This window comes from Salvelinus alpinus, chromosome 15 (genome assembly GCF_045679555.1).
Source record: "Salvelinus alpinus chromosome 15, SLU_Salpinus.1, whole genome shotgun sequence".
Lineage (NCBI taxonomy): Eukaryota > Metazoa > Chordata > Actinopteri > Salmoniformes > Salmonidae > Salvelinus > Salvelinus alpinus.
In genome coordinates this window covers 37,989,540-38,013,396 of record NC_092100.1, presented here as the reverse complement: position 1 = coordinate 38,013,396, position 23,857 = coordinate 37,989,540, and the positions used below count along the sequence as shown (strand labels likewise).

Here is a 23,857-nt window from a genome sequence, read left to right as displayed (position 1 = left end):
AGTGATACAACATTATTCTCTCTAAGTTCTAAATAGAAACAAGTCATTATTTATTAATATGTTGAGCTGTTATGAACGAAATGTGTTATACGTTTTTGTTTGGACAGTATGTAGCTCATTTCAACACTTAAAGCAGATAATTGGTGTGGTATGTGATGCATTAAAATGAAAACCAAGCTGGCTTCACCAGTCTTTAACATTATGTCATTGTGTGTTGATCAATCAGATCAATCTGCACATTGAGGAGCATACGATGCATGTCTGTATCTGTTTGTCTATTCAGGCGGGCAGCTCCCTCGGCTGAGTTCTCAGTGGACCGTACGCGTCACCTCATGTCCTTTCTGAGCATGCTGGGGCCCAGCCCTGACTGGAACGTGGGGCTGTCTGCAGAGGACCTCTGCACCAAGGAGTGTGGCTGGGTCCAGAGGCTGGACCAAGACCTCATCCCTTGGGACGCAGGCACCGACAACGGGGTCACCTACGAGGTGAGGCCCTGGGGCCCCAGACATGGGGGTCAATATGTAGTAAATGGCTCTGGTTTCAGTTATCTAGTAAAAATATTTCTGCCATTCTAATTTCCATAACCAGGCGTCTGTATTTTGCCATAAATCTGGAACGAAAGCTGTTGATCTACTTTCATTAATAGTGCAGGAGCGTTGCTTTTTTATTTCTTGTTTATAACTTATGAATATACAAATCATCAAACCTCGGCTGAAAAAAGCATAAACAGATTCAGCGAAAAACACACTGCAAACATAAAACAGCACATCCACTGTGTTGTCGTTTTATTGAGGCGGACATATTTACCCAAGAGGCTGCCTCACTGACTAGTCTTGTGTCGCTACCCTGTAAATATGTACCCAACAAATCCTGCGCTGGAATTTATAGTTAATTTTCTGCTGGCTTGAAAAGATACTGGGAAAAGAAAAGGAAAGACACTGCCATCTATAGGCCAGAAAAGACACTGAAGATACAGTATATCCAATGCATACCCACACACACACAGCATAATCATACACACTCTGTAAATAGCCTTTATACTTTCTATGCAAAGAAAGCAGATGAATCATGCATTCATATACCCCAGATGTGATTTAGTTATTTCGTTTTTGGCTCCATATGTTGGCTGCAGCACCAATTAATATATCAGCCAAAAATGAACTAAAACTATATTCCCTGGAGTTAAAGTAGAAAGGGACTCAATTGCTTTTGTTTTCTTCTCTTCAACTGAAGTTACTGTTATGGAACCGCAGCATGAAAGGTGATTCACAAAGCACCAAGCAGGAAACAATGTCATAAATCACTCATAAAAGGAATATTACACAGCTGATCAATTATGCATATTAAGATCAAACACAGAAGCCCCTAACAGATGGCAGCTGAACATGACGAGGTGCTCGCTCTCAGCCCTGTGCCCATACTGTTTCACTAGCTCCCTTCCCTGTGCCCATACTACATATTACATTACATTTTAGTCATTTAGCAGACACTCTTATCCAGAGCGACTTACAGTTAGTGCATTCATCTTCACCCTAAAAGCACCAACATACAGTAATTCAACCCCTAAAAGCAACAACATACAGTATTTCAACCCCTAAAAGCAACAACATACAGTATTTCAACCCCTAAAAGCAACAACATACAGTATTTCAACCGCTAAAAGCAACAACATACAGTATTTCAACCCCTAAAAGCAACAACATACAGTATTTCAACCCCTAAAAGCAACAACATACAGTATTTCAACCCCTAAAAGCAACAACACACAGTATTTCAACCCCTAAAAGCAACAACACACAGTATTTCAACCCCTAAAAGCAACAACAGGGGTCATTTTGGGATGTGATGAAAAAATACACTTTCTGTCAAACAGTAACCCTTTTTGATTTTATTAACCTTTTGTAGTAAATTCTTTTAATTCCCCATTATTCAAAATACACCGTTTTTTAAGTGTTTTGAAAATATATTTTGATACATCTCATCCATAGCCACTTGTTATGAACATTTGTCTGTTATTCAAAGTGTTTCTGTGATACTCAGAGGTTGATAATGTGACGATTGAGCTAATCTGACATACCGGTATGGCCACAAATAAGGCCGATTTAGGCGATATGGGTGCCGGTGACATCAGACTTTTTGCTCTAGTTCAAATTTCATCTAAAAGATGAGACTCTCGACTTGGTGTAGAGACATTGACTGGAACCTAAATATGTATTTACATTTTTGAGATATTTTGAATTATCGGGGCTGCCACGCCCCCCAGAGGCCAAATCTGTGGTGGATCCATATCTATTTATTTTCAGGGTACATACTGTACCTCTGTACCACATGTTGTGCTTTTATTGCAAAGTTTACTATTGATTCCGCATTTACATCTTAGGTGTGCTCAACTTGTATACAAAAGAGATATTTCAGGCGTTTTAAGACTGACATGTCTTATTTAAGACACTATACCCCGTGTTACAGTTACTGCCAGCCCTGTGCACATGTTACACTTAAAAGTCCAATAAAGACATTTTTTTCAATCTCAATATCAAATCATTTCTGGGTAACAATGAAGTACCTTAAAATGGTAAAAAATAAACAAAAATAGCTTCTTAGGAAAAGACAATTTCTCAAGCAAGAGTTTGACTGTCTGGGAGAGGTCCACGTGGGGAGTGGAAAACTGAAAATGTGCTGTTATTGGCAGAGAGGTTTGAAACTCACTTTCTTATTGTTCTTAACTAAATTACTGCTAGGTGATGTCACCATGGAAGACCAAAACTCCATCAAACCAAAACAGGCAGAACTCTTTTCAAGTCTTTTCAACCCACTCTTGCACTAAAAGGGCATGATCAGTTTTCACAATTTTACAGTATTATTAGTGTGGATGGATATATATATATATATATATTTTGCAGGTTTTCCTACTTACAAAGCATGTAGAGGTCTGTAATGTTTATCATAGGTACACTTCAACTGTGAGAGACAGAATCTAAAACAAAAATCCAGAAAATCACATTGTATGATTTAAGTAATTCATTTGCATTGTATTGCATGACATAAGTATTTGATCACCTACTAACCAGTAAGAATTCCTGCTCTCACAGACCTGTTATTTTTTCTTTAAGAAGCTCTCCTGTTCTTCACTCATTAACTGTATTAACTGCACCTGTTTGAACTCGTTACCTGTATAAAAGACACCTGTCCACACACTCAAACAGACTCCAACCTCTCCACAATGGCCAAGACCAGAGAGCTGTGTAAGGACATTAGGGATAAAATTGTAGACCTGCACAAGGCTGGGATGGGCTACAGGACAATAGGCAAGCAGCTTGGTGAGAAGGCAACAACTGTTGGCGCAATTATTAGAAAATGGAAGAAGTTCAAGATGACGGTCAATCACCCTCGGTCTGGGGCTCCATGCAAGATCTCACCTCATGGGACATCAATGATCATGAGGAAGGTGAGGGATCAGCCCAGAACTACACGGCAGGATCTGGTCAATGACCTGAAGAGAGCTGGGACCACAGTCTCAAAGAAAACCATTAGTAACACACTACGCCGTCATGGATTAAAATCCTGCAGCGCATGCAAGGTCCCCCGGCTCAAGCCAGCGCATGTCCAGGCCCGTCTGAAGTTTGCCAATGACCATCTGGATGATCCAGAGGAGGAATGGGAGAAGGTCATGTGGTCTGATGAGACAAAAATAGAGCTTTTTGGTCTAAAATCCACTCGCTGTGTTTGGAGGAAGAAGAAGGATGAGTACAACCCCAAGAACACCATCCCAACCGTGAAGCATGGAGGTGGAAACATCATTCTTTGGGGATGCTTTTCTGCAAAGGGGACAGGACGACTGCACCGTATTGAGGGGAGGATGGATGGGGCCATGTATCGCGAGATCTTGGCCAACAACCTCCTTCCCTCAGTAAGAGCATTGAAGATGGGTCTTCCAGCATGACAACGACCCAAAACACACAGCCAGGGCAACTAAGGAGTGGCTCCGTAAGAAGCATCTCAAGGTCCTGGAGTGGCCTAGCCAGTCTCCAGACCTGAACCCAATAGAAAATCTTTGGAGGGAGCTGAAAGTCCGTATTGCCCAGCGACAGCCCCGAAACCTGAAGGATCTGGAGAAGGTCTGTATGGAGGAGTGGGCCAAAATCCCTGCTGCAGTGTGTGCAAACCTGGTCAAGAACTACAGGAAACGTATGATCTCTGTAATTGCAAACAAAGGTTTCTGTACCAAATATTAAGTTCTGCTTTTCTGATGTATCAAATACTTATGTCTTGCAATAAAATGCAAATTAATTAGTTAAAAATCATACAATGTGATTTTCTGGATTTTTGTTTTAGATTCTGTTTCTCACAGTTGAAGTGTACCTATGATAAAAAAATTACAGACCTCTACATGCTTTGTAAGTAGGAAAACCTGCAAAATCGGCAGTGTATCAAATACTTTTTCTCCCACTGTATATACACACATATTTACACAGTTTAACACAGGAAATCATATTTTTGACTGCACTGGGCCTTTAATACCAACTCTGCACCTATACTAACTCCTAGTACAACAGTGCTAACAGTAATTCTAATAACTCCACTTCCGTGGACCCATATTACCCTGTCTTACACTTACTCCTAGCCCAATGTCCATATTGTGTCACTCATAGTCCACCCTGTCTCGTACCATTCCAGTCTCCCAACAAGCCTACGATACCCCAGGAGAGGATCCGGCCCCTGACCAGCCTGGACCACCCCCAGAGTCCCTTCTACGACACTGAGGGAGGCCCTATCACAGCCTTGGCCCGGGTGGTGGTGGAAAGGATAGCCAGAAAGGTACCTTCAGCACCTGGCTCATTCATTCCACTATCTTTGTCTGTGTCTGCTCCCTCTCTCTGAAGAGATGTGAATGTCCATGCAATATAACTCTCCTCACAGTCACTATACATGTAATGTTGCTTTGGATACATAGCTCTTTGAATGGGCTGTAGACTGACCAGGTGAATCCAGGTGTAAGCTATGATCCCTTATTGATGTAACTTGTTAAATCCACTTCAATCAGTGTAGTTGAAGGGGAGGAGACCGGTTAAAGAAGGATTTTTAAGCCTCTAGACAATTGAGACATGATGTGTGTATGTGTGCCATTCAAAGGGTGAATGGGCAAGACAAAAGATTTAAGTGCCTTTGAACGGGGTGTGGTCGTAGGTGCCAGGAGCACCGGTTTGAGTGTGTCAAGAACGCTGTTTCACGCTCAACAGTTTCCCGTGTGTATCAAGAATGGTCCACCACCCAAAGGACATCCAGCCAACTTGACACAACTGTGGGAAACGTTGGAGTCAATACGGGCCAGCATCCCTGTGAAACGCTTTCGACACCTTGTACAGCCCGTGCCCCAACGACTTGAGGCTGTTCTCAGAGCAAAAGGAGGTGCAACTCAATATTAAGAAGGTGTTCCTAATGTTTTGTACACTCAGCGTATATTGCCATAGTGATCATAGCAAGTCTTTGGAAAACACATAGAAAAATGACAGTGTTTATCTCCTGACAATTGAAGCAAAGAATTCATAAAAAAAGTCTATCTATCTTTTAAACTGACAACCAGATGTCATATTGACCGAACCTCCATTTTACAGAAGATTGCCAAGAAAATAAATTACACATATTCGGGTGTTTACCCTTGTCTCCGATGAGAATGTGATATTAAATGGTAAATTGAGAATCTTATCAGTGTTTGTGATGTTGAATCATGTTTCTTGTCCACAGGGAGAGCAGTGCAATATTGTCCCGGACACTGTGGACGATATCGTGGCAGATATTGGCCAGGAGGAGAAGGAGGAAGGTGTGGAAGCACTTTATCTCAACCAATTTGGGATGTTCAATTTAAAAGCCACACACTCTAGCTGCTGGACTTGCTTTGCCTGAATCCATGTTTAAACTTCCAGATGTCTGTCTGCTGAACACCATCAACACAGCAAGCAGGAGAAATGAACCTGTGGAGTTTTTGTTTCTAGCCACACTCTGCAATTAACGTCCAATTCTACCTTTGAACCGGGTTCTCTCTAACCTCTTTCTGTTGAGGGCAACACTGTCTGTTTCCTTAACAGGAAGGTCTCTAGTACATTACAATACACGTACTGTGGGTACTGTACAGTAACTATACACTGTGGTTAGAGCAAGACCTGAACTGTATGAACTTGCATTGACTTTTTTAGGCAGTTAGGCACATTAGTCCATACCTATACAGCACCAGCACATTCTAAAGCAGTGAAAATATAGGGTTATAAGCAAGAAAATTGAGTTTGAATACCCCCATTTACATGATCTCATTAGAATATGACAAGATAGTGACATTTAACCAATGCAGTTATTGTCACCCAAGCTGACCAAGATGACTTGTCAATGCATTGTCTGAGAGTATTTCTTCCTCCAGATGACACTCCAGAGACGTGCATCTACTCCAACTGGTCTCCGTGGTCAGCCTGCAGCTCAGCCAGCTGTGACAAGGGCCGGAGGATGAGACAGAGGATGCTGAAGGCCCAGCTGGACCTCGGTGTTCCCTGCCCTCACACCCAGGACTTCAAGCCCTGCATGGGGCCTGGCTGCAGCGAGGAGGGTGAGGACTAAGGACAGTGTCATAGGCCTGTTTCTCCTTTAGCGCTAATGCATGCACTTCAATAGCACCGTTCAATCACTGGTATGAGTCAGCTGACAAAGACGCCTCAGCTTAGACATGAATACAGTTGTTTGCCTGCCTGATAAATTGGGTGAAACGTGAAACGTCTGAATTTTTGTGAGAATTGAAATCCAACAGTTTTGTCTTTCTCAGAACATGTTGTTCCATCTCCAATGGCTGTAAAATAGCTTCCAAAAATTGGGAAAAGACAGTGAATTATATGTTATTGTTTAAAAGAAAGCAGGTCATAAAGAAGAGGTTGTTGGCTAAAGGTTTGTCTGCTGCTCTGCAGGCTGAGCTGGTGACCCCTGTGTAATCGTGTACATGTCATATTGACTAAAGACAGTCAGCATATCCATGTATGAGAACAGGGATTAGGGTTGAAATGGTGTCACGCTCCTCCAATTTACTAGCCAAGCACGAGAAAATACATTGTTGCCATTGTTTTCCCTTTCCCGGTTTACATGCTACGTATGATGCACAATTAATACAGTTTTGTTGTTTGCATTCAAATACAACATGTAAAGATGGGACTTTGGAGTTTCATCAAGTCCCACAACCAGGTAAAGATCCAAAGACAAGAATATGATATTCCACAAAAGCTTCTTCTTCCAGTACACAAGACAGATCTGAAAGCTGTTCTATTCAGTCAGATTGACATCAACTTTGTTTCTCAGGAACTAACTGGTCCTTTGTCCAATTCTTATCAAAGTTGTCAGTTTAGTCCACTATGCCAAAAGGCACATGATCAGTCATGCAGAGGTGTTTGTCATTCCTCCCTTTATCTCTACTCGTGCCCCAAATCTCAGCTTTGTCAGGGCTTGATAAGTGTGTTTGAATTGTTCAAGGCTATTGTTTCCCTCCAACACACACTATCGATTAATAGGACTGGCAGCGTATGCTTTTCTTCCTGCACGTCACTCCTTTCCTTTCTTGTATCGCTCCGTTAACGTCCGTGGTTGATTGATATTCCTGAAGCTGGACGTGGCCCCTGGGGGCCTCATCAGGGCCACATTTATTTACAGCTCTTATTAATGATCCACTTAGTTCTGCTTTATTAAGCTACACTCACAGCTGCTTCCAATCCGCAGGCAGGCAGATGGACCAGACGAAAGAGAAATCCATGGAAAGTTCCCCAAAGTTTATCCATCCTCTATGAAAAAAAATCTATTTACATGCTCTGTTCCCAGATAACTGGAGAGAGCAGAGTAAGATTAGGTAGGACTAAATCAATTATTTTCGGGTGTGTTACTTGTTACCACAAGAAGGTGCAGGTGTAATTCAGAGGTGTCAGCTAGTATTAATGAAATGAATGGACAGAGCTGTTGCATGTATGGCATGTTAATTACCCTGCTCGTTTTCTCTAGCCTGGTTAAACCAGACTGAACCCTGCACTCACCATTACACAATGGTGACCACAGCCTCCAGTGTGGTTTAACCAGGCTTTGTCTTTGCCTCGTCATTCCCAGAAGCGTCTACCTGTATGATGTCAGAGTGGATCAACTGGTCTCCGTGCAGTGTGTCCTGTGGGATGGGGATGAGGTCTCGGGAGCGCTACATCAAACAGTTCCCGGAGGATGGATCCATCTGCTCTCTGAACACTGAGGAGACGGAGAAGTGTGTGGTCAACGATGACTGCTGTGAGTCTCACTGAAACATGGGGGTACTTGTTGCTCTGAGTCTTTGTGACATTAGGATCATATTGTGGGTTCAGGTCTTCTGTGTTAAAGCTAGAATCCTTAGTTGCTACATCATTTAGTGGTTAGAGCGTTGGGCCAGTAACCGAAAGGTTACTGGATCGAATCCCCGAGCTGACAAGGTAAAAATCTGTCGTTCTTCCCCTGAGCAAGGCAGTTAACCCACTGTTCCCCGGGGCGCCGAAGACGTGGATGTCGATTAAGGCAGCCCCTTGCACCTCTCTGATTCAGAGGGGTTGGGTTAAATGTGGAAGACACATTTCAGTTGAATGCATTCAGTTGTACAACTGACCAGGTATCCCCCTTTCCCTTTCCCATTTTTGTACTTATAATTCATGATATACTGTATACACATTGATTTTGTAAGAATATAACTTATTTCCAGGATTGGGTAGGTTACTTTCTAAATGTAATCAGTTACTAGTTACCTGTCCAAAATTGTAATCAGTAACGTAACTTTTGGATTACCCAAACTCAGTATCGTAATCTGATTACATTCAGTTACTTTTAGATTACTTCCCTCTTAAGAGGCATTAGAAGAAGAAACATGTATGTTACCAATTGAACGACATCTATTGCGGGATAAATCTATGTTAAAGTTTACATAGCTGGCCATATATGGATGTTCATTTTACTTTATTTGTTGGTTATGTAGACTTCTTGTAACCCACCGCTTTCTACTACATACAATAATAAGAATAAATTATATCCTTACATTAATATATATAATTTATAAGCAAAAATGTATGTAGCAACTACAGATTGCCCCTTTTAAGTCTATCAAAAGTGTGCGAGTTTGAGCATGTGTCCATTAGGCTTATGGATTCTTTTGTTTTATCAGCATGAATTAGATTGAGCAATAAAGCCCCATTTTTATTCCATATGCTGGGATCCACACTATGCAGCTGTTGCAAGAGCGCATTTTTCACCGGCTGTCCACTGGTTACATTTTTTTTTATTGAGTTTATTTTATTTTTACAGGGACAGTGCACATTAATCAACGTTTCAGTAAAAGTGCCGGTTTTAGCCAGCCGGCTAATTTTCAACCGCTGTCCCTGGGCAGGTTATTAAAAACAATTACAATATAGACAATCATTGAGCAGTGAGCACACACAGAGCAACATAGAACAAGCAAGACATAGCATACAGAGCAAGATAGGAGAAACAAGACGTAGCATACAGACAGAGCAACATAGAACAAAAAGCAGCAAGACAAAATTCATAAAAGCAACAAAGTGTTTCCACACCTCACAAGCTACAGACAACATGGAAAGCGGCAATACACAGCTCGGGATTATGTTCACAAATCTGATTTGACCTTTAGCCATGTCTTCATGCATTTTGTGAAAGTGTGATATGTGGTGCAGTTATGTGTGTCTGATGGCAGTGTATTCCAGACATGGGAAGCTCTCACAGAGAAAGCGGATTTACTAAAGGTGCTTTTCCTTAAGGGAACTATACAGTCACCTCTCATGGCAGACCTTGTGGATCTGCTGCCATATGTTTGGGTTTTCTGTTTAACAAAAATACTGAGTGGATGGGGTGCCAGGCCATTTAGGATCTTGAATACAAGACATGCGTCGTTGTATTGCACAAGATTTTCCCAACTCAGGAGCTCATGCTTTCTGAGGATGTAACAGTGATGATGGCTATTGGGCTTCCTATCACTCACTTTGAGAGCCTGTTTATAGACAGATTGAATAGGTTTTAATGTTGTACAGCAAGCTTGGGCCCAACTAGTCAAGCAGTATGTTAAGATTTGAAGTACAGTTTTGCTACCTCTGTAGTCAAACAATTTCGTATAAATCGGAAATTAGCTAGGTTGAATTTGGTTATCTGAATTACCTTTTTCACATGCTTTTTAAAAGAGAGGTTGGAATCAAGTATGATGCCAAGGTACTTAAAATCAGATACCACCTGGAGCTTCTCCCCTGACACATAGACATCTGGCTCAGTAGCATCTGTTGCCCTCTTTGTGAAGAACATGCAAACTGTTTTTTTCACATTGAGATGCAAACACGAGTCACTGAGCCACTTTGTAACCTGGACCATTACAGTAGTGAGTTCTTGTGCAGCTTGTTGTTTGTTCTTTGCATGCACATATATCACTGTATCATCTGCATACATTTGAACTTCAGACCCAGTACAGACAGAAGGCAGATCATTAATGTACAGGCTGAACAGGAGGGGCCCCAGTATTGACCCTAGAGGCACGCCAACATCATAGCTAAGAGTGGGCGACAGCTCATTGCTCTTCAAGGTATGTTTTCATCCATCTCAAGGCATCGGGGGAAAAGTTGAACTTGGACAATTTTGTGATGATAATCTCATGGTTAACAGTATCAAAGGCCTTCCTTTGGTCCAGAAACACAGCCCCAACAATGCCCCCTTTGTCCATCTTGGACTTCACATTTTCCTGAAGAAAGCAGTTGGCCGTTTCTGTGGAGTGTTTCGCTCTGAAGCAAAACTGCATGGAGTGTAATGTGAAGGGGCTGTTGTTGAGGTGGGCAATCAGTTGTAGCTAAATGAGAGAGCAGCAGTGTGATTCACATCAATGCGCTATGTAGATATCAGTGGAGGCTCCTCAGAGGAGGAAGGGGAGGACCATCCTCCTCAGTGAATTTCTTAAAATAAAAAATGGTAAAACATTCAAAAACTAGACTAAATATATTCATGTCACCAAATAATTAATTAAAACACGCTGATTTGCAATGAAGGTCTACCCTCAACAGCACTCTGTAGAGATAGCACCATGGTGTAGCTGGAGGACAGTTAGCTTCCGTCCTCCTCTTGGTGCACTGACTTCAATACAAAACCTAGGAGGCTCTTGGTTCTCACCCCCTTCCATAGACTTACACAGTAATTATGACAACTTCTAGAGGACGTCCTCCAACCTCAGAGCTCTTGCAGAATGAACTGTTGCCCATCCAATCAAAGGATCAGAGAATGAAAGCATAAGCTACAGCTAGCTAGCACTGCAGTGCATAAAATGTGGTGAATGTGGCGAGTAGTTGACTCGAAGGAGAAAGACAATAGTTGAATAGTTTTCAACAAATTAATTTCTTCATAAATGACAGAGAATGCAAAAGAAAGAGTGTCATTTCTTTAGCTAGCAAATGTAGCTGGCTATTTTAGTTACTCAAATGCCTGGCTCAAACAGAGGGATGCTATGTTAGCTAGCTGGCTATGACTATCCAACACAACACTGAAACTCTTCCAAGTCAAGGTAAGCTTTTGGTTTTATTAAATAATTGCCAAAAGGGGCCCGCCGGTGTAACTGCTTACTGACTATACACTGTAACATTACTGATTTTAGCTGGTTTACTAACGCATTAGTTCTATTAGCTATGTTGACTAGGATGTTAATTTAGCTAATATGGGAACAACGATGTAGGCTGTGTGCAGTGATTATGACATGGTTTGGCTTGGAAAGGTTTTTTGTCCTGGTCACATACAGCTGATGTGTTGTTCATTGAAGTCCACAAACGAAGGGAAAAGGTGAGAGTGCATAGATTCTAGAATGAATACAGCGTGGCTGCTATGATCAAGGGTGTATTCATTCCGCCGATTCTGTTGAAAAACTTTTCTTAAGCGAAAGCAAACAAAGCAGGGATAAAAATACCTGAATTTGTCCAATAGAAACTCTCTTTTGTAACTGTTGGACTACTGATTATACCCTAGATAAACTAGATGCAGGCAAGACTGTGCAAGGCGGTATTGAAAGTGTCACTGTCTGTCATCTCAAATTTCTCTCTCGACCTGTGTGCTCCTACATTGTAAACTTTCATTCATAGGCTAATTTGTAGCAACCTCATGATGGGTATAGGGAAAACTTGAGTATCATGTAGTAGCCTAAACCTATTGATGTTACATTGAGCTGGGTGAATGGAATATGAATGACAAACATCCAACATGCTGTAATAGAAATAAGGCCATGCTCATGAAAATAAAATTTCCTCCCTCATCATAAATGGCACTGACCGCCACTGGTATATATCAATAATAAGTTATATCCGTATCGCCGTAGACTACACCACTGCTGTCATCCTTACCTCCAAGCGTTTATTCAAGTTGGATACTCTTTGGATGTCGACAGCAGTCGCACCATTGGAAGACATAGATTGGACTGTAGCCTACAAAAGCCTATTCCTGCTCTTTTCCCGCAATCCATCAAACACATTTGGTGTGTCAACATAGTGGTCTCTGACCTGTGGTCAGACTCGCTCAGGTGGAACAAACTTGAACTTGCACCTTTTTTCAATGCTGATTTGAATGTCATTGAGAACAGAAGTGTCAAAGTATTTTTTTCCGCAAACATCCTTTCTGAATTTAAAAGTAATCCTCAAAGTAATCATCTAGTTTCTCAAAGTATCTGTAATCTGATTACAATATTTTTGTTGTAAGAGATTACAGTTACTGTTTTTGTAATCCCTTACATGTAATGGATTACATGTAATCCATTACTCCCCAACCCTGCTTATTTGTCTCATGAGTTTAGCTCAACTGTCATACCCCATCAGAACCCAAAACAGAAGCTAGTTTTACTCCAATGTTTGTAAACAATGTAACTGTAAACAAACACTGAATAGCCTAAAAACATGCTTAAAGCTATAATTTTTATATAATGGATGGTCAGTCCTTGCATCATTTGGTCTGTCTATCAACTTGAGAGTGGTTACATTTCTCCAGGCCCACCCTCAGCTTTTTACCAAAACAGAGGCGGGGTGTTCATTTGTTTTTGTTTCAACGTAGGATTGTAGCTTTAAAGACTACGATATGATGTTTAGTCTATAATATGATGGCGTGATGATGTATAGTCAAAGTAATCTAGAACAGGACATGAAAACAACCACAAATCCTATGTTGAAAATCTTCGAACTATGCGTAAGATATACCTGCGCATAATGGTCATGTGGGTGTTATACACATAATGGTCATGTGGGTGTTATTCACATAATGGTCATGTGGGCCGGCATTCTAACAGTTTCCAACATGATCTTTTTTACTGTTGCCTAGGTTTAAACTCGGCCCTATTTGTATGAACCTGATCCTTTATCACCATATGCACCTCTGTGATGAATGGTTAGTGCCCTTTGTATAGCCATGTGCATAATGGTCATGTGAGGTGAAATGTGTCAATATTTTTGGGATGTGAGCACTCACTCCGTTTGACCTGATAAAGATCAGTTTGAATCGAAACATTGTCAATAAATGTGGTAATTGTGAGCATATTCAGTGTTCGGGCCTTTCTGTTCTTTTGAGGTATACTTCCTTTGACCAGCTGCTATATGCCAACAGGCTTATTCAGTCAGTGTGTTAATGAAACCAAGTTTCTCAAGTAATGTTAATAACAGTAATCGCAAGCTGCCATGACAAAGAACCATCCCATTGTATGAGCGTTTATCTGTCCCTGTCCCTTCCATTAGCCCCCAGTAGCTGTGTGGTGACGGAGTGGGGTGAGTGGGATCCCTGCAGCACCACCTGTGGGCTGGGCATGAAGCGACGTGAGCGCATGGTGAAGATGCCCCCCTCGGATGGTTCCATGTGCAAAGTGGAGGTGGCAGAGGTGGAGAAATGCATGATGCCCGAGTGCCGTGAGTAACGCCCCTCCACACCCACTCAACACCTGCCTCATCCCCCAGGTCCCGGGCTGCAGGCCAGAGACACTACATCTTAAAGCACTGTGACAGGCAGCCTTGTTCAGCCATCTGCCAAGGGGCATCTGTAGTTTTTATGTATCTAGATCCAACAGGCTAGGTACACACTAAAATTGACAGAATATCTCAGAGGAGAGAATACATGAGAATACACTCAGTGTACAAAATGTTAAGGACACCTGCTCTTTCCATGTCATACACTGACCAGGTGAATCCAGGTGAAAGCTACAGTACAGTATGATCCCTTATTGATGTTACTTGTTAAAACCACTTCAATCAGTGTAGATGAAGAGGTGGAGACCGGTTAAAAAAATATTTTTAAGCCTTGAGACAATATAGAGAGATTGTGTATGTGTGCCATTCAGAGGGTGAATGGGCAAGACAAAATATTGAAGTGCCTTTAAGCGGGCTATGGTAGTAGCTGCCAGGCGCACCAGTTTGTGTCAAGAACTGCAACGCTGCTGGGTTTTTCATGCTCAAAGGTTTCCCTGTGTGTATTAAGAATGGTCCACCACCCAAAGGATATTGGCATTGGCGTCCAAATGGGCCCGCATCCCTGTGGAACGCTTGTAGAGTCCATTCCCTGAAGAATTGAGGCTGTTCTGAGGGCAAAAGCGGGAAGGGAGACTCAATATTAGGAAGGTGTGCTTAATGTTTTGTACACTCTGTATATTCACCCACTAAGATCATTTTAAGTCCCAGGTATGAAAAACAGCAGTTGAAGGTAGCGTAAATGAATGTTGTATGTTGAAACTACCGAACAGCAGTTGATCTGAAGAGCAGGGGACATTATTATGTGCAGACTGACAGTCCCATGCTTGGTCTATCTATCCCTGCAGACTCTATTCCGTGTATGCTGTCTCCGTGGTCCGACTGGAGCGACTGCAGTGTGACATGCGGGAAGGGAGTGCGTACACGCCAGCGCATGCTCAAGTCTCCAGACTTGGGGGAGTGTACTGAGGAGCTGGAACAGGTGGAGCAGTGTATGCAGCCCGAGTGTCGTAAGTATCACCATCAGATGTTGCCATGCTGTTTACCACTACCATCAACGCCAAAACACAGTGTGACCACTAGAAACTAGTGGCCAACTTTGTGCGTAATATTTTACATTCATGTTTTTTTTTAGCACTGTCATAGCCTGGTCCCAGATCTTTCTGTGTTGTATAGCTGACTCCTATGGTTGGTTTTGCATAACAATAGCCTGTGTGTTGTTAAAAATGGTGTTGCGAGACAGACATAGTGGAAATCAGACACCAGGCAGATTTCCGTCATGGAGGATTTGACATCTTCCGTCTCCTTGTACTTTGACATTTAAAGCGGAGCTCCATGATTTATATTCTAATCGGATTCCTTGCAAAGTAAAAAACGAAATGTTCTGCAACAAATACACAATTGTTCCCTGCAAAGTAATAACAAATGTTCCGCAAAAATACACAATCGTATTATTCCATGAATGATGCAGTCAAATGTGAAAATGGATTATGGAAAGAATTATTGAAAGAAGAAATAGTTTTCTAGTTTTCAGGCAGACTGATATAACATATGAAAAGATGACAATTTAGTTCTTATCAATAAACATTTCTTTGTGTTCCTCTGGTTGAAATGAAAACCATACCAGTCCCCTACTGGACATTATAAGCCCTCAGTGTCTTTCAGCAAGGGTTGACTTGCAATAATAACACACAGCTAAGTTTATGTCGCTTAAATTAAGGAGTTTTCATCATTGTCAGGTAAGTAAGTAGTTGTCCAATGAGCATGAATAGAGACTTTAGCATGTAACTTTTCACTCAACCTTTCAATACCCCCCCAAACCCTTTCCTATCTCTCCCCAGCTACGGACTGCATGGTATCAGAGTGGACGGAGTGGTCTGAGTGTAATAAGTCCTGCGGTAAAGGCCACACCATCAGGACGCGCATGGTGAAGCTGGAGCCCCAGTTTGGAGGGGAGCCTTGCCCCGAGACGGTCCAGAGGAAGAAGTGTAAGATCAGGAAGTGCAAAAGGGGCTCCAGGGCCAGTGAGGAGAGGAAGAGACGGCGGGGGGGAGAGGTGGGCGGCGGGAAAGAGAAGAGAAGGGGCAAACAGCAAGAACGAGATGCAGCAGTGGAGGAACAGCCAGGTCAGTCATCATTGTCACCTTTATGACATATACTGTATACAGTGCCTTGCAAAAGTATTCACCCCCTTGGCGTTTTTCCTATTTTGTTGCATTACAACCTGTAATTTAAATTGATTTTTATTTGGATTTCATGTAATGGACATGAAAAAGTTACTTGTTTCAAAAAATTCAAAAAAATTAAGTGGTGTGTGCATTTGTATTCACCCGCTTTGCTATGAAGCTCCTAAATAAGATCTGGTGCAACCAATTACCTTCAGAAGTCACATAATTAGTTAAATAAAGTCCACCTGTGCGCAATCTAAGTGTCACATGATCTGTCACATGATCTCAGTATATACAGTGGGGAGAACAAGTATTTGATACACTGACAATTTTGCAGGTTTTCCTACTTACAAAGCATGTAGAGGTCTGTAATTTTTATCATAGGTACACTTCAACTGTGAGAGACGGAATCTAAAACAAAAATCCAGAAAATCACATTGTATGATTTTTAAGTAATTAATTTGCATTTTATTGCATGACATAAGTATTTGATACATCAGAAAAGCAGAACTGAATATTTGGTACAGAAACCTTAGTTTGCAATTACAGAGATCATACGTTTCCTGTAGTTCTTGACCAGGTTTGCACACACTGCAGCAGGGATTTTGGCCCACTCCTCCATACAGACCTTCTCCAGATCCTTCAGGTTTCGGGGCTGTCGCTGGGCAATACGGACTTTCGGCTCCCTCCAAAGATTTTCTATTGGGTTCAGGTCTGGAGACTGGCTAGGCCACTCCAGGACCTTGAGATGCTTCTTACGGAGCCACTCCTTAGTTGCCCTGGCTGTGTGTTTCGGGTCGTTGTCATGCTGGAAGACCCAGCCACGACCCATCTTCAATGCTCTTACTGAGGGAAGGAGGTTGCTGGTCAAGATCTCGCGATACATGGCCCCATCCATCCTCCCCTCAATACGGTGCAGTCGTCCTGTCCCCTTTGCAGAAAAGCATCCCCGAAGAATGATGTTTCCACCTCCATGCTTCACGGTTGGGATGGTGTTCTTGGGGTTGTACTCATCCTTCTATTCCTCCAAACACGGCGAGTGGAGTTTAGAGCAAAAAGCTCTATTTTTGTCTCATCAGACCACATGACCTTCTCCCATTCCTCCTCTGGATCATCCAGATGGTCATTGGCAAACTTCAGACGGGCCTGGACATGCGCTGGCTTGAGCAGGGGGACCTTGCGTGCGCTGCAGGATTTTAATCCATGACGGCGTAGTGTGTTACTAATGGTTTTCTTTGAGACTGTGGTCCCAGCTCTCTTCAGGTCATTGACCAGGTCCTGCCGTGTAGTTCTGGGCTGATCCCTCACATTCCTCATGATCATTGATGCCCCACGAGGTGAGATCTTGCATGGAGCCCCAGACCGAGGGTGATTGACCGTCATCTTGAACTTCTTCCATTTTCTAATAATTGTGCCAACAGTTGTTGCCTTCTCACCAAGCTGCTTGGCTATTGTCCTGTAGCCCATCCCAGCCTTGTACAGGTCTACAATTTATCCCTGATGTCCTTACACAGCTCTCTGGTCTTGGCCATTGTGGAGAGGTTGGAGTCTGTTTGATTGAGTGTGTGGACAGGTGTCTTTTATACAGGTAACGAGTTCAAACAGTTGCAGTTAATACAGGTAATGAGTGGAGAACAGGAGGGCTTCTTAAAGAAAAACTAACAGGTCTGTGAGAGCCGGAATTCTTACTGGTTGGTAGGTGATCAAATACTTATGTCATGCAATAAAATGCAAATTAATTACTTAAAAATCATACAATGTGATTTTCTGGATTTTTGTTTTAGATTCCGTCTCTCACAGTTGAAGTGTACCTATGATAAAAATGACAGACCTCTACATGCTTTGTAAGTAGGAAAACCTGCAAAATCGGCAGTGTATCAAATACTTGTTCTCCCCACTGTATACACATGTTCTGAAAGGCCCCAGAGTCTGCAACACCACTAAGCAAGGGGCACCACCAAGCAAGCGGCACCATGAAGAGCAAGGAGCTCTCCAAACAGGTCAGGAACAAAGTTGTGGAGAAGTACAGATCAGGGTTGGCTTGTAAAAAATATCAGAAACTTTGAACATCCAACGGAGCACCATTGAATCCATTATTTAAAAAAATTGGAAAGGCACCACAACAAACCTGCCAAGAGAGGGCCATCCACCAAAACTCACGGACCAGGCAAGGAGGGCATTAATCAGAGAGGCAACAAAGAGAGCAAAGATAACCCTGAAGGAGCTGCAAAGCTCCACAGCGGAGATTGGAGTATCTGTCCATAGGACCACTTTAAGCCGTACACTCCACAGAGCTGGGCTTTACGGAAGAGTGGCCAGAAAAGAAACATTGCTTAAAGGTACTCTGGTCAGATGAAACTAAAATGTAGCTTTTTGGCCATCAAGGAAAACGCTATGTCTGGCGCAAACCCAACACCTCTCAGAGCACCATCCCCACAGTGAAGCATGGTGGTGGCAGCATCATGCTGTGGGGATGTTTTTCATCGGCAGGGACTAGGAAACAGGTCAGAATTGAAGAAATGATGGATGGCGCTAAATACAGGGAAATTCTTGAGGGAAACCTGTTTCAGTCTTCCAGAGATTTGAGACAGGGACTGAGGTTCACCTTCCAGCAAGACAATGACCCTAAGCATACTGCTAAAGCAACACTCGAGTGGTTTAACTTCTTATGGCTGGGGGCAGTATTGAGTAGCTTGGATGAATAAGGTGCCCAAAGTAAACTGCCTGCTACTCAGGCCCAGAAGCTAAGATATGCATATTATTAGTAGATTTGGATAGAAAACACTCTGAAGTTTCTAAAACTGTTTGAATTGTGTATGTGAGTATAACAGAACTCATATGGCAGGCAAAAACCTGAGAAGAAATCCAACCAGGAAGTGAGAAATCTAAGGTTTGTAGGTTTGCCTATCCAATATACAGTGTCTATGGGGTCATATTGCACTTCCGGAGGCTTCCACTAGATGTCAACAGTCTTTAGAACTTTGTTTGATGCTTCTACTGTGAAGGATGAGGGAATAAGAGCTGATTGAGTCAGGGGTCTGGCAGAGTGCCACAAGCTCACTCCAGGGCGCCCCCGTGAGAGTTAGCTGCGTGCAACTCAGATTTTTGGATATAAATATGAACTTTACCGAACAAAAAATACATGTATTGTGTAACATGAAGTCCTATGAGTGTCATCTGATGAAGATTATCGAAGGTTAGTGATTCATTTTATCTCTATTTCTGCTTTTTGTTAATGCTCTCTTTAGCTGGAAAAATGGCTGTCTTTTTCTGTGACTTGGCTCATACCTAACATAATCAGATGGTGTGCTTTTGTCGTAAAGCCTTTTTGAAATCTGACACTGTGGTGGGATTAACAACAAGTTTATCTTTAAAATGGTGTAAAATACTTGTATGTTTGAGGAATTTTAATTATGAGATTTCTGTTTGAATTTGGCGCCCTGCACTTTCACTGGCTGTTGTCAAGTCGATCCCGGAAAAATGCCATGGTGGGTGAATACTTTCGCAAGCCACTGTATATACCTTTATTATAATCTTCATCACTGCCTTCATCATCTTCATCAAGACCATCTTCATCACCTCTATCATTGTCATTAACTGTTTCAGCCATGTTCCACATTTTGATTAATGTCATTGTCAAGCCATGCTTAATTCATGATTTATACACCATCTTGATGTATCCTTTATATCCCAAATATAAAGGGCAAAACATTTATAGGGCAAGTCATTGACGATGATTTCACAGTCACTCATCATTAATTCTCCATGAGTCCCGCTGAGGTATCGGTTGTACCTCTGAATGTAAATAGACATTTCTCAGTCAAGGGGCCCATGCAGCCCACTCTCAAATCGCCCTGCCCAAGGCATGAGAATCAACTCTGCCCCCTCCTCACCCCCTCTCTGCCTTGCCAGCCGGGCGCAGAGCGATGGCTGTTAGAGCGGCTACACTCAATGCTGATCAGCCCTGTCAGGGTGTTACAGTGACTGGTCCAGCTCACAGATGGCCGTCCTGATGATCCAAGCAGGTAGAGGCCAAATAGTCAGGGTGGGCTTTGGACTGCTGCCTCCCAACAGAGACAGGGGCAGGCCTCTTTAACCTGGGGCTAATGAGCTGTAGACAGTGACAAATCCCCCCGCCGTGGTATATCCTCTAGGGTTGCTAGGCAGCATTACCCCCCCACCACTTACCATGCATAATCAGTAATAATGGGAAATGGAGGCTGGACAGGGACTCCTTGTTCTTACACTGTCAATTTATGACAGATCAATCAGTTACGAATGATGATGATGATGATTGGTCATGCAATGGAGGCTTGAACATTGCACATTTGATAGGTCTCACTTGTGATCACTCACGTTGAAGTTCACTTTATTTGAATCAAATCTGTATTGTGGATGTAAATTGCATGTTATAGAAGAGTTCAGACACTTTTTTTTTCGATTTCACTTGGTTTGGAGCAACTTACCCCAACCAGCGATACCCTTCCTCATGCTCGTTCTGCAGTGCCAGGGCTTGGATAAAATATGAACTAAAGCACCCACATTTTTTTGAAACGTCAACACTCTCAGTATAGTGATGCAGGTCTTCAGACTTTATCTGCAACATTACTTTCCATTTTGGACCGACTTTTGGAAACCCTGCTGTGTACTATATTTGCTTGTTTTTCACAAACTGAAATTAGGCGAACTATTCGAATTTTAGCAACCAGGAAATGGCGGAATGATTTCTGCGTAGTGCATCTTTAACTGATATGTCATATTCAATTAGGATATTACTAAACGGGATGGATTTGGCAAACTAAAGAAAGTAATCTGAAACCCTCCCCTCTTATGTCATTGACTTGTTCCCACAGGTTGCAAGATGAGGCCCTGGTCCAGTTGGACAGACTGTACCAAACACTGCGGCGGGGGGATCCAGGAGCGCTTCATGGCGGTGAAGAAGAGAGCCAAGAACACACCGGCACAGGTCACCAGCTGCAAGGACAGGAAGGAGATCCGCGCCTGTAAAGTCCATCCCTGCTAGGGGGCGCTGCTATTTATCTGTGTTTCTCTGTGATATTATACGATGCACTCTGTTAGGGTTGTGGGGAGGAAGGAGAAGCAGACTCAGTCAGTGTTGATTTAGCCAAGGTTGGCAGTCAGTGTGGTGGAGACAGTCCACCTGTGTATTGGATGGAGATAAGAGATTCTCCAGAGACGCCATTACTGTAAGCATTTAGTGGATCACTGGGCTGAGGACGAGACCAGCGTCAGTCATTAGTCTTCTAGTAGCCTCATCACTCAGCAGGCCTATGTATTACTATGTAACCAACACTATACAGTACACCACAACTTCAAAACCACACACAATACAACACGTTTTTTTACAATGTTATTTTTGTCTTTATACTACCGTTGTATTGGCTTCACTAGCTAGCAGTGATGACACTCTTGCATGTCTAACGTTTCTCAGTCAGAAGACTTCACTTCACTGGTTGTGGCCCTAGACTTCAAACTGTGGCCAGATTATGATGATCACCATGTTTAAAAGGGCAGTTGCAAATCTTAGAAAGAGCTGCATTAGTCCAGGCTTCTAGCCTAGGGCATCACAAGGAATTAGCTTTTGGCATTTTTTTTCCTGACCCAAATGTTTTTATCCGGGTCACTCCAGCATTCCTGTATCATTAAGGCAGGTCTCCAAACATCACTGCCCTGTTGATTTGGGCATAATAACCCCGTTGGTTGAACCACAATACTCCATACAGTTTGTACAAAGTACCTCTGTATACACAGTAAGACTTTTTTTCGAAAATAAGTGTTGATTGTAATGAAACGTTATTAAATGAAAATACCAACCAAGTCATTTATAAAAAATATTGTATCCTGTGGTTAGTTTGTTAATTTGACAATTATATTCCAAAACAAAGCACAGGTGAACAATCATTCCAGGTTTTTGTATGCCTCAAATAGATTATTCTTTTCAAGACAAGAATCTGTTGTGACTTTTTATTCCATTGTAAAACATGTAGAGGCTTAAACATAGAGATGCCTCATTGAGAGGGCAGCGATTGTGCGCATCATTAGATATTGTGTTCTTTTTGTTGTGTATTTTGATAAAAATGTCAGCCAAGACTTGCCAAACTCATATTTAGATGTTCTCACTCTCTTATTTTTTCTGTCCTCTCTCTTTCTTTTTTTGCCTCTATACCACATCACACCATATTTTGGAATAATTCACCTTTACAATAAAAGTACATGTGAGAAATAATTCTGAATGTCTTTTTGCTCATGTCACACTTTCTCTCGACAGAGCATATGTACTGTACTTTCAATGTCTGCCTTGACTGTAGGCACAATATGAACCCACTAGGTGGAGACCGTGAAAAGGAAATTGAGAGAGGAAGAAGGACCTTGCAGCTTAGCCACTTGTCTGAAATGACCTAGCTCAATCATACAGCGCTTGTATGTTATTGTAAAAGCCATTGTTTCATATTGCTCTCAATGAGATAGTCATTGACTTTGACAGTGAGTACCCAGCTCCAGGGTTCGAGAGATGAGCTACCTCCCAGCTCCAGGGTTCGAGAGATGAGCTACCTCCCAGCTCCAGGGTTCGAGAGATGAGCTACCTCCCAGCTCCAGGGTTCGAGAGATGAGCTACCTCCCAGCTCCAGGGTTCGAGAGATGAGCTGAGTACCCAGCTCCAGGGTTCGAGAGATGAGCTGAGTACCCAGCTCCAGGGTTCGAGAGATGAGCTGCCTCCCAGCTCCAGGGTTTGAGAGATGAGCTACCTCCCAGCTCCAGGGTTCGAGAGATGAGCTACCTCCCAGCTCCAGGGTTCGAGAGATGAGCTACCTCCCAGCTGCACTGTATAAGATCAACCAACAGGGAGAGAAAGAGCCCTGTTTATTTATAAATGTTCTTCTGCCACTGTCAAATCAGCCATGTGCCTCAGTTACTGCTCAACCACAGGTTTAACCAGGGCTGTGATAGATTTAAGAGAACCAATAGCAGATGGACTTTAAAAAACAATCTCTCATTTGACTTTCTTCGTCACAAAAGGTTTATTTTTCATTTCCCTTCGATGTCAAACCATAGAGAGAAATGAACAGTTGCATTCCTTTGTTGAGTTTCAAAAGGGGGAAGAACACACTTGTTTTTCAATAAGGTAAGCATACAATGTGTCTTTATAAATTGGTCTTAGCTGTAATGGCCACTGAGTTGATTGACTGGGTAGTGTTAAAGCCAGCCACTGTAGCCATGGTAACAAATACAGAGGCCTACATTGTACACTCATGAAAGATTTACTATGAATTGTGGGAGAGACACTTGCTGACACAGATATTAAATATCTATGGTGGGGGTGGGGGGGGCATCCGCCGAGATGAATGGCCGAGCACCAAAAATCTAATTTCATTTGTCACATGCGTCGTAAACAACAGGTGTAGACTAACAGTGAAATGCTTACTTGCGGGTCCCTTTCCTACAATGCAGCGTTGAAGATAAAGAATATAAATAGTGACACAAGGAACACAGTGAATAACTAATAACAATAAAGAGTCAAAATAACATGGCTATATACAGGAAGTACCAGTACTGAGTCAATGTGCAGGGGTACGAGGTAGTTGAGGTACTATAGCAATGTACATATAGGTAAGGGTAAAGTGGCTATGCAACAGGATAGATAATAGACAGCAGCAGCAGCATGTGTGTGTG

At 42.5% G+C, this 23,857-nt stretch overlaps 1 protein-coding gene across 2 annotated transcripts in view; it reads left to right on the top strand.

Moving 5' to 3' along the window:
- LOC139540020 (spondin-1-like) overlaps positions 1 to 22,412 on the top strand; it is a 128,884-nt gene extending 106,472 nt beyond the window's left edge. The window contains exons 8-16 of one of the 2 annotated variants that reach the window (XM_071343509.1): positions 284 to 485; positions 4,675 to 4,815; positions 5,743 to 5,818; positions 6,410 to 6,592; positions 8,125 to 8,292; positions 13,776 to 13,943; positions 14,846 to 15,007; positions 15,839 to 16,123; positions 21,019 to 22,412. In XM_071343509.1, the coding sequence (XP_071199610.1) occupies positions 284 to 485; positions 4,675 to 4,815; positions 5,743 to 5,818; positions 6,410 to 6,592; positions 8,125 to 8,292; positions 13,776 to 13,943; positions 14,846 to 15,007; positions 15,839 to 16,123; positions 21,019 to 21,188 (1,555 nt within the window). In that variant the 3' untranslated portion in view covers positions 21,189 to 22,412. Of the gene's footprint in view, positions 1 to 283; positions 486 to 4,674; positions 4,816 to 5,742; positions 5,819 to 6,409; positions 6,593 to 8,121; positions 8,293 to 13,775; positions 13,944 to 14,845; positions 15,008 to 15,838; positions 16,124 to 21,018 lie in introns of both variants that reach the window. The other variant, XM_071343508.1, reaches the window with a different exon arrangement.
- The last annotated feature ends 1,445 nt before the right edge of the window (positions 22,413 to 23,857 follow it).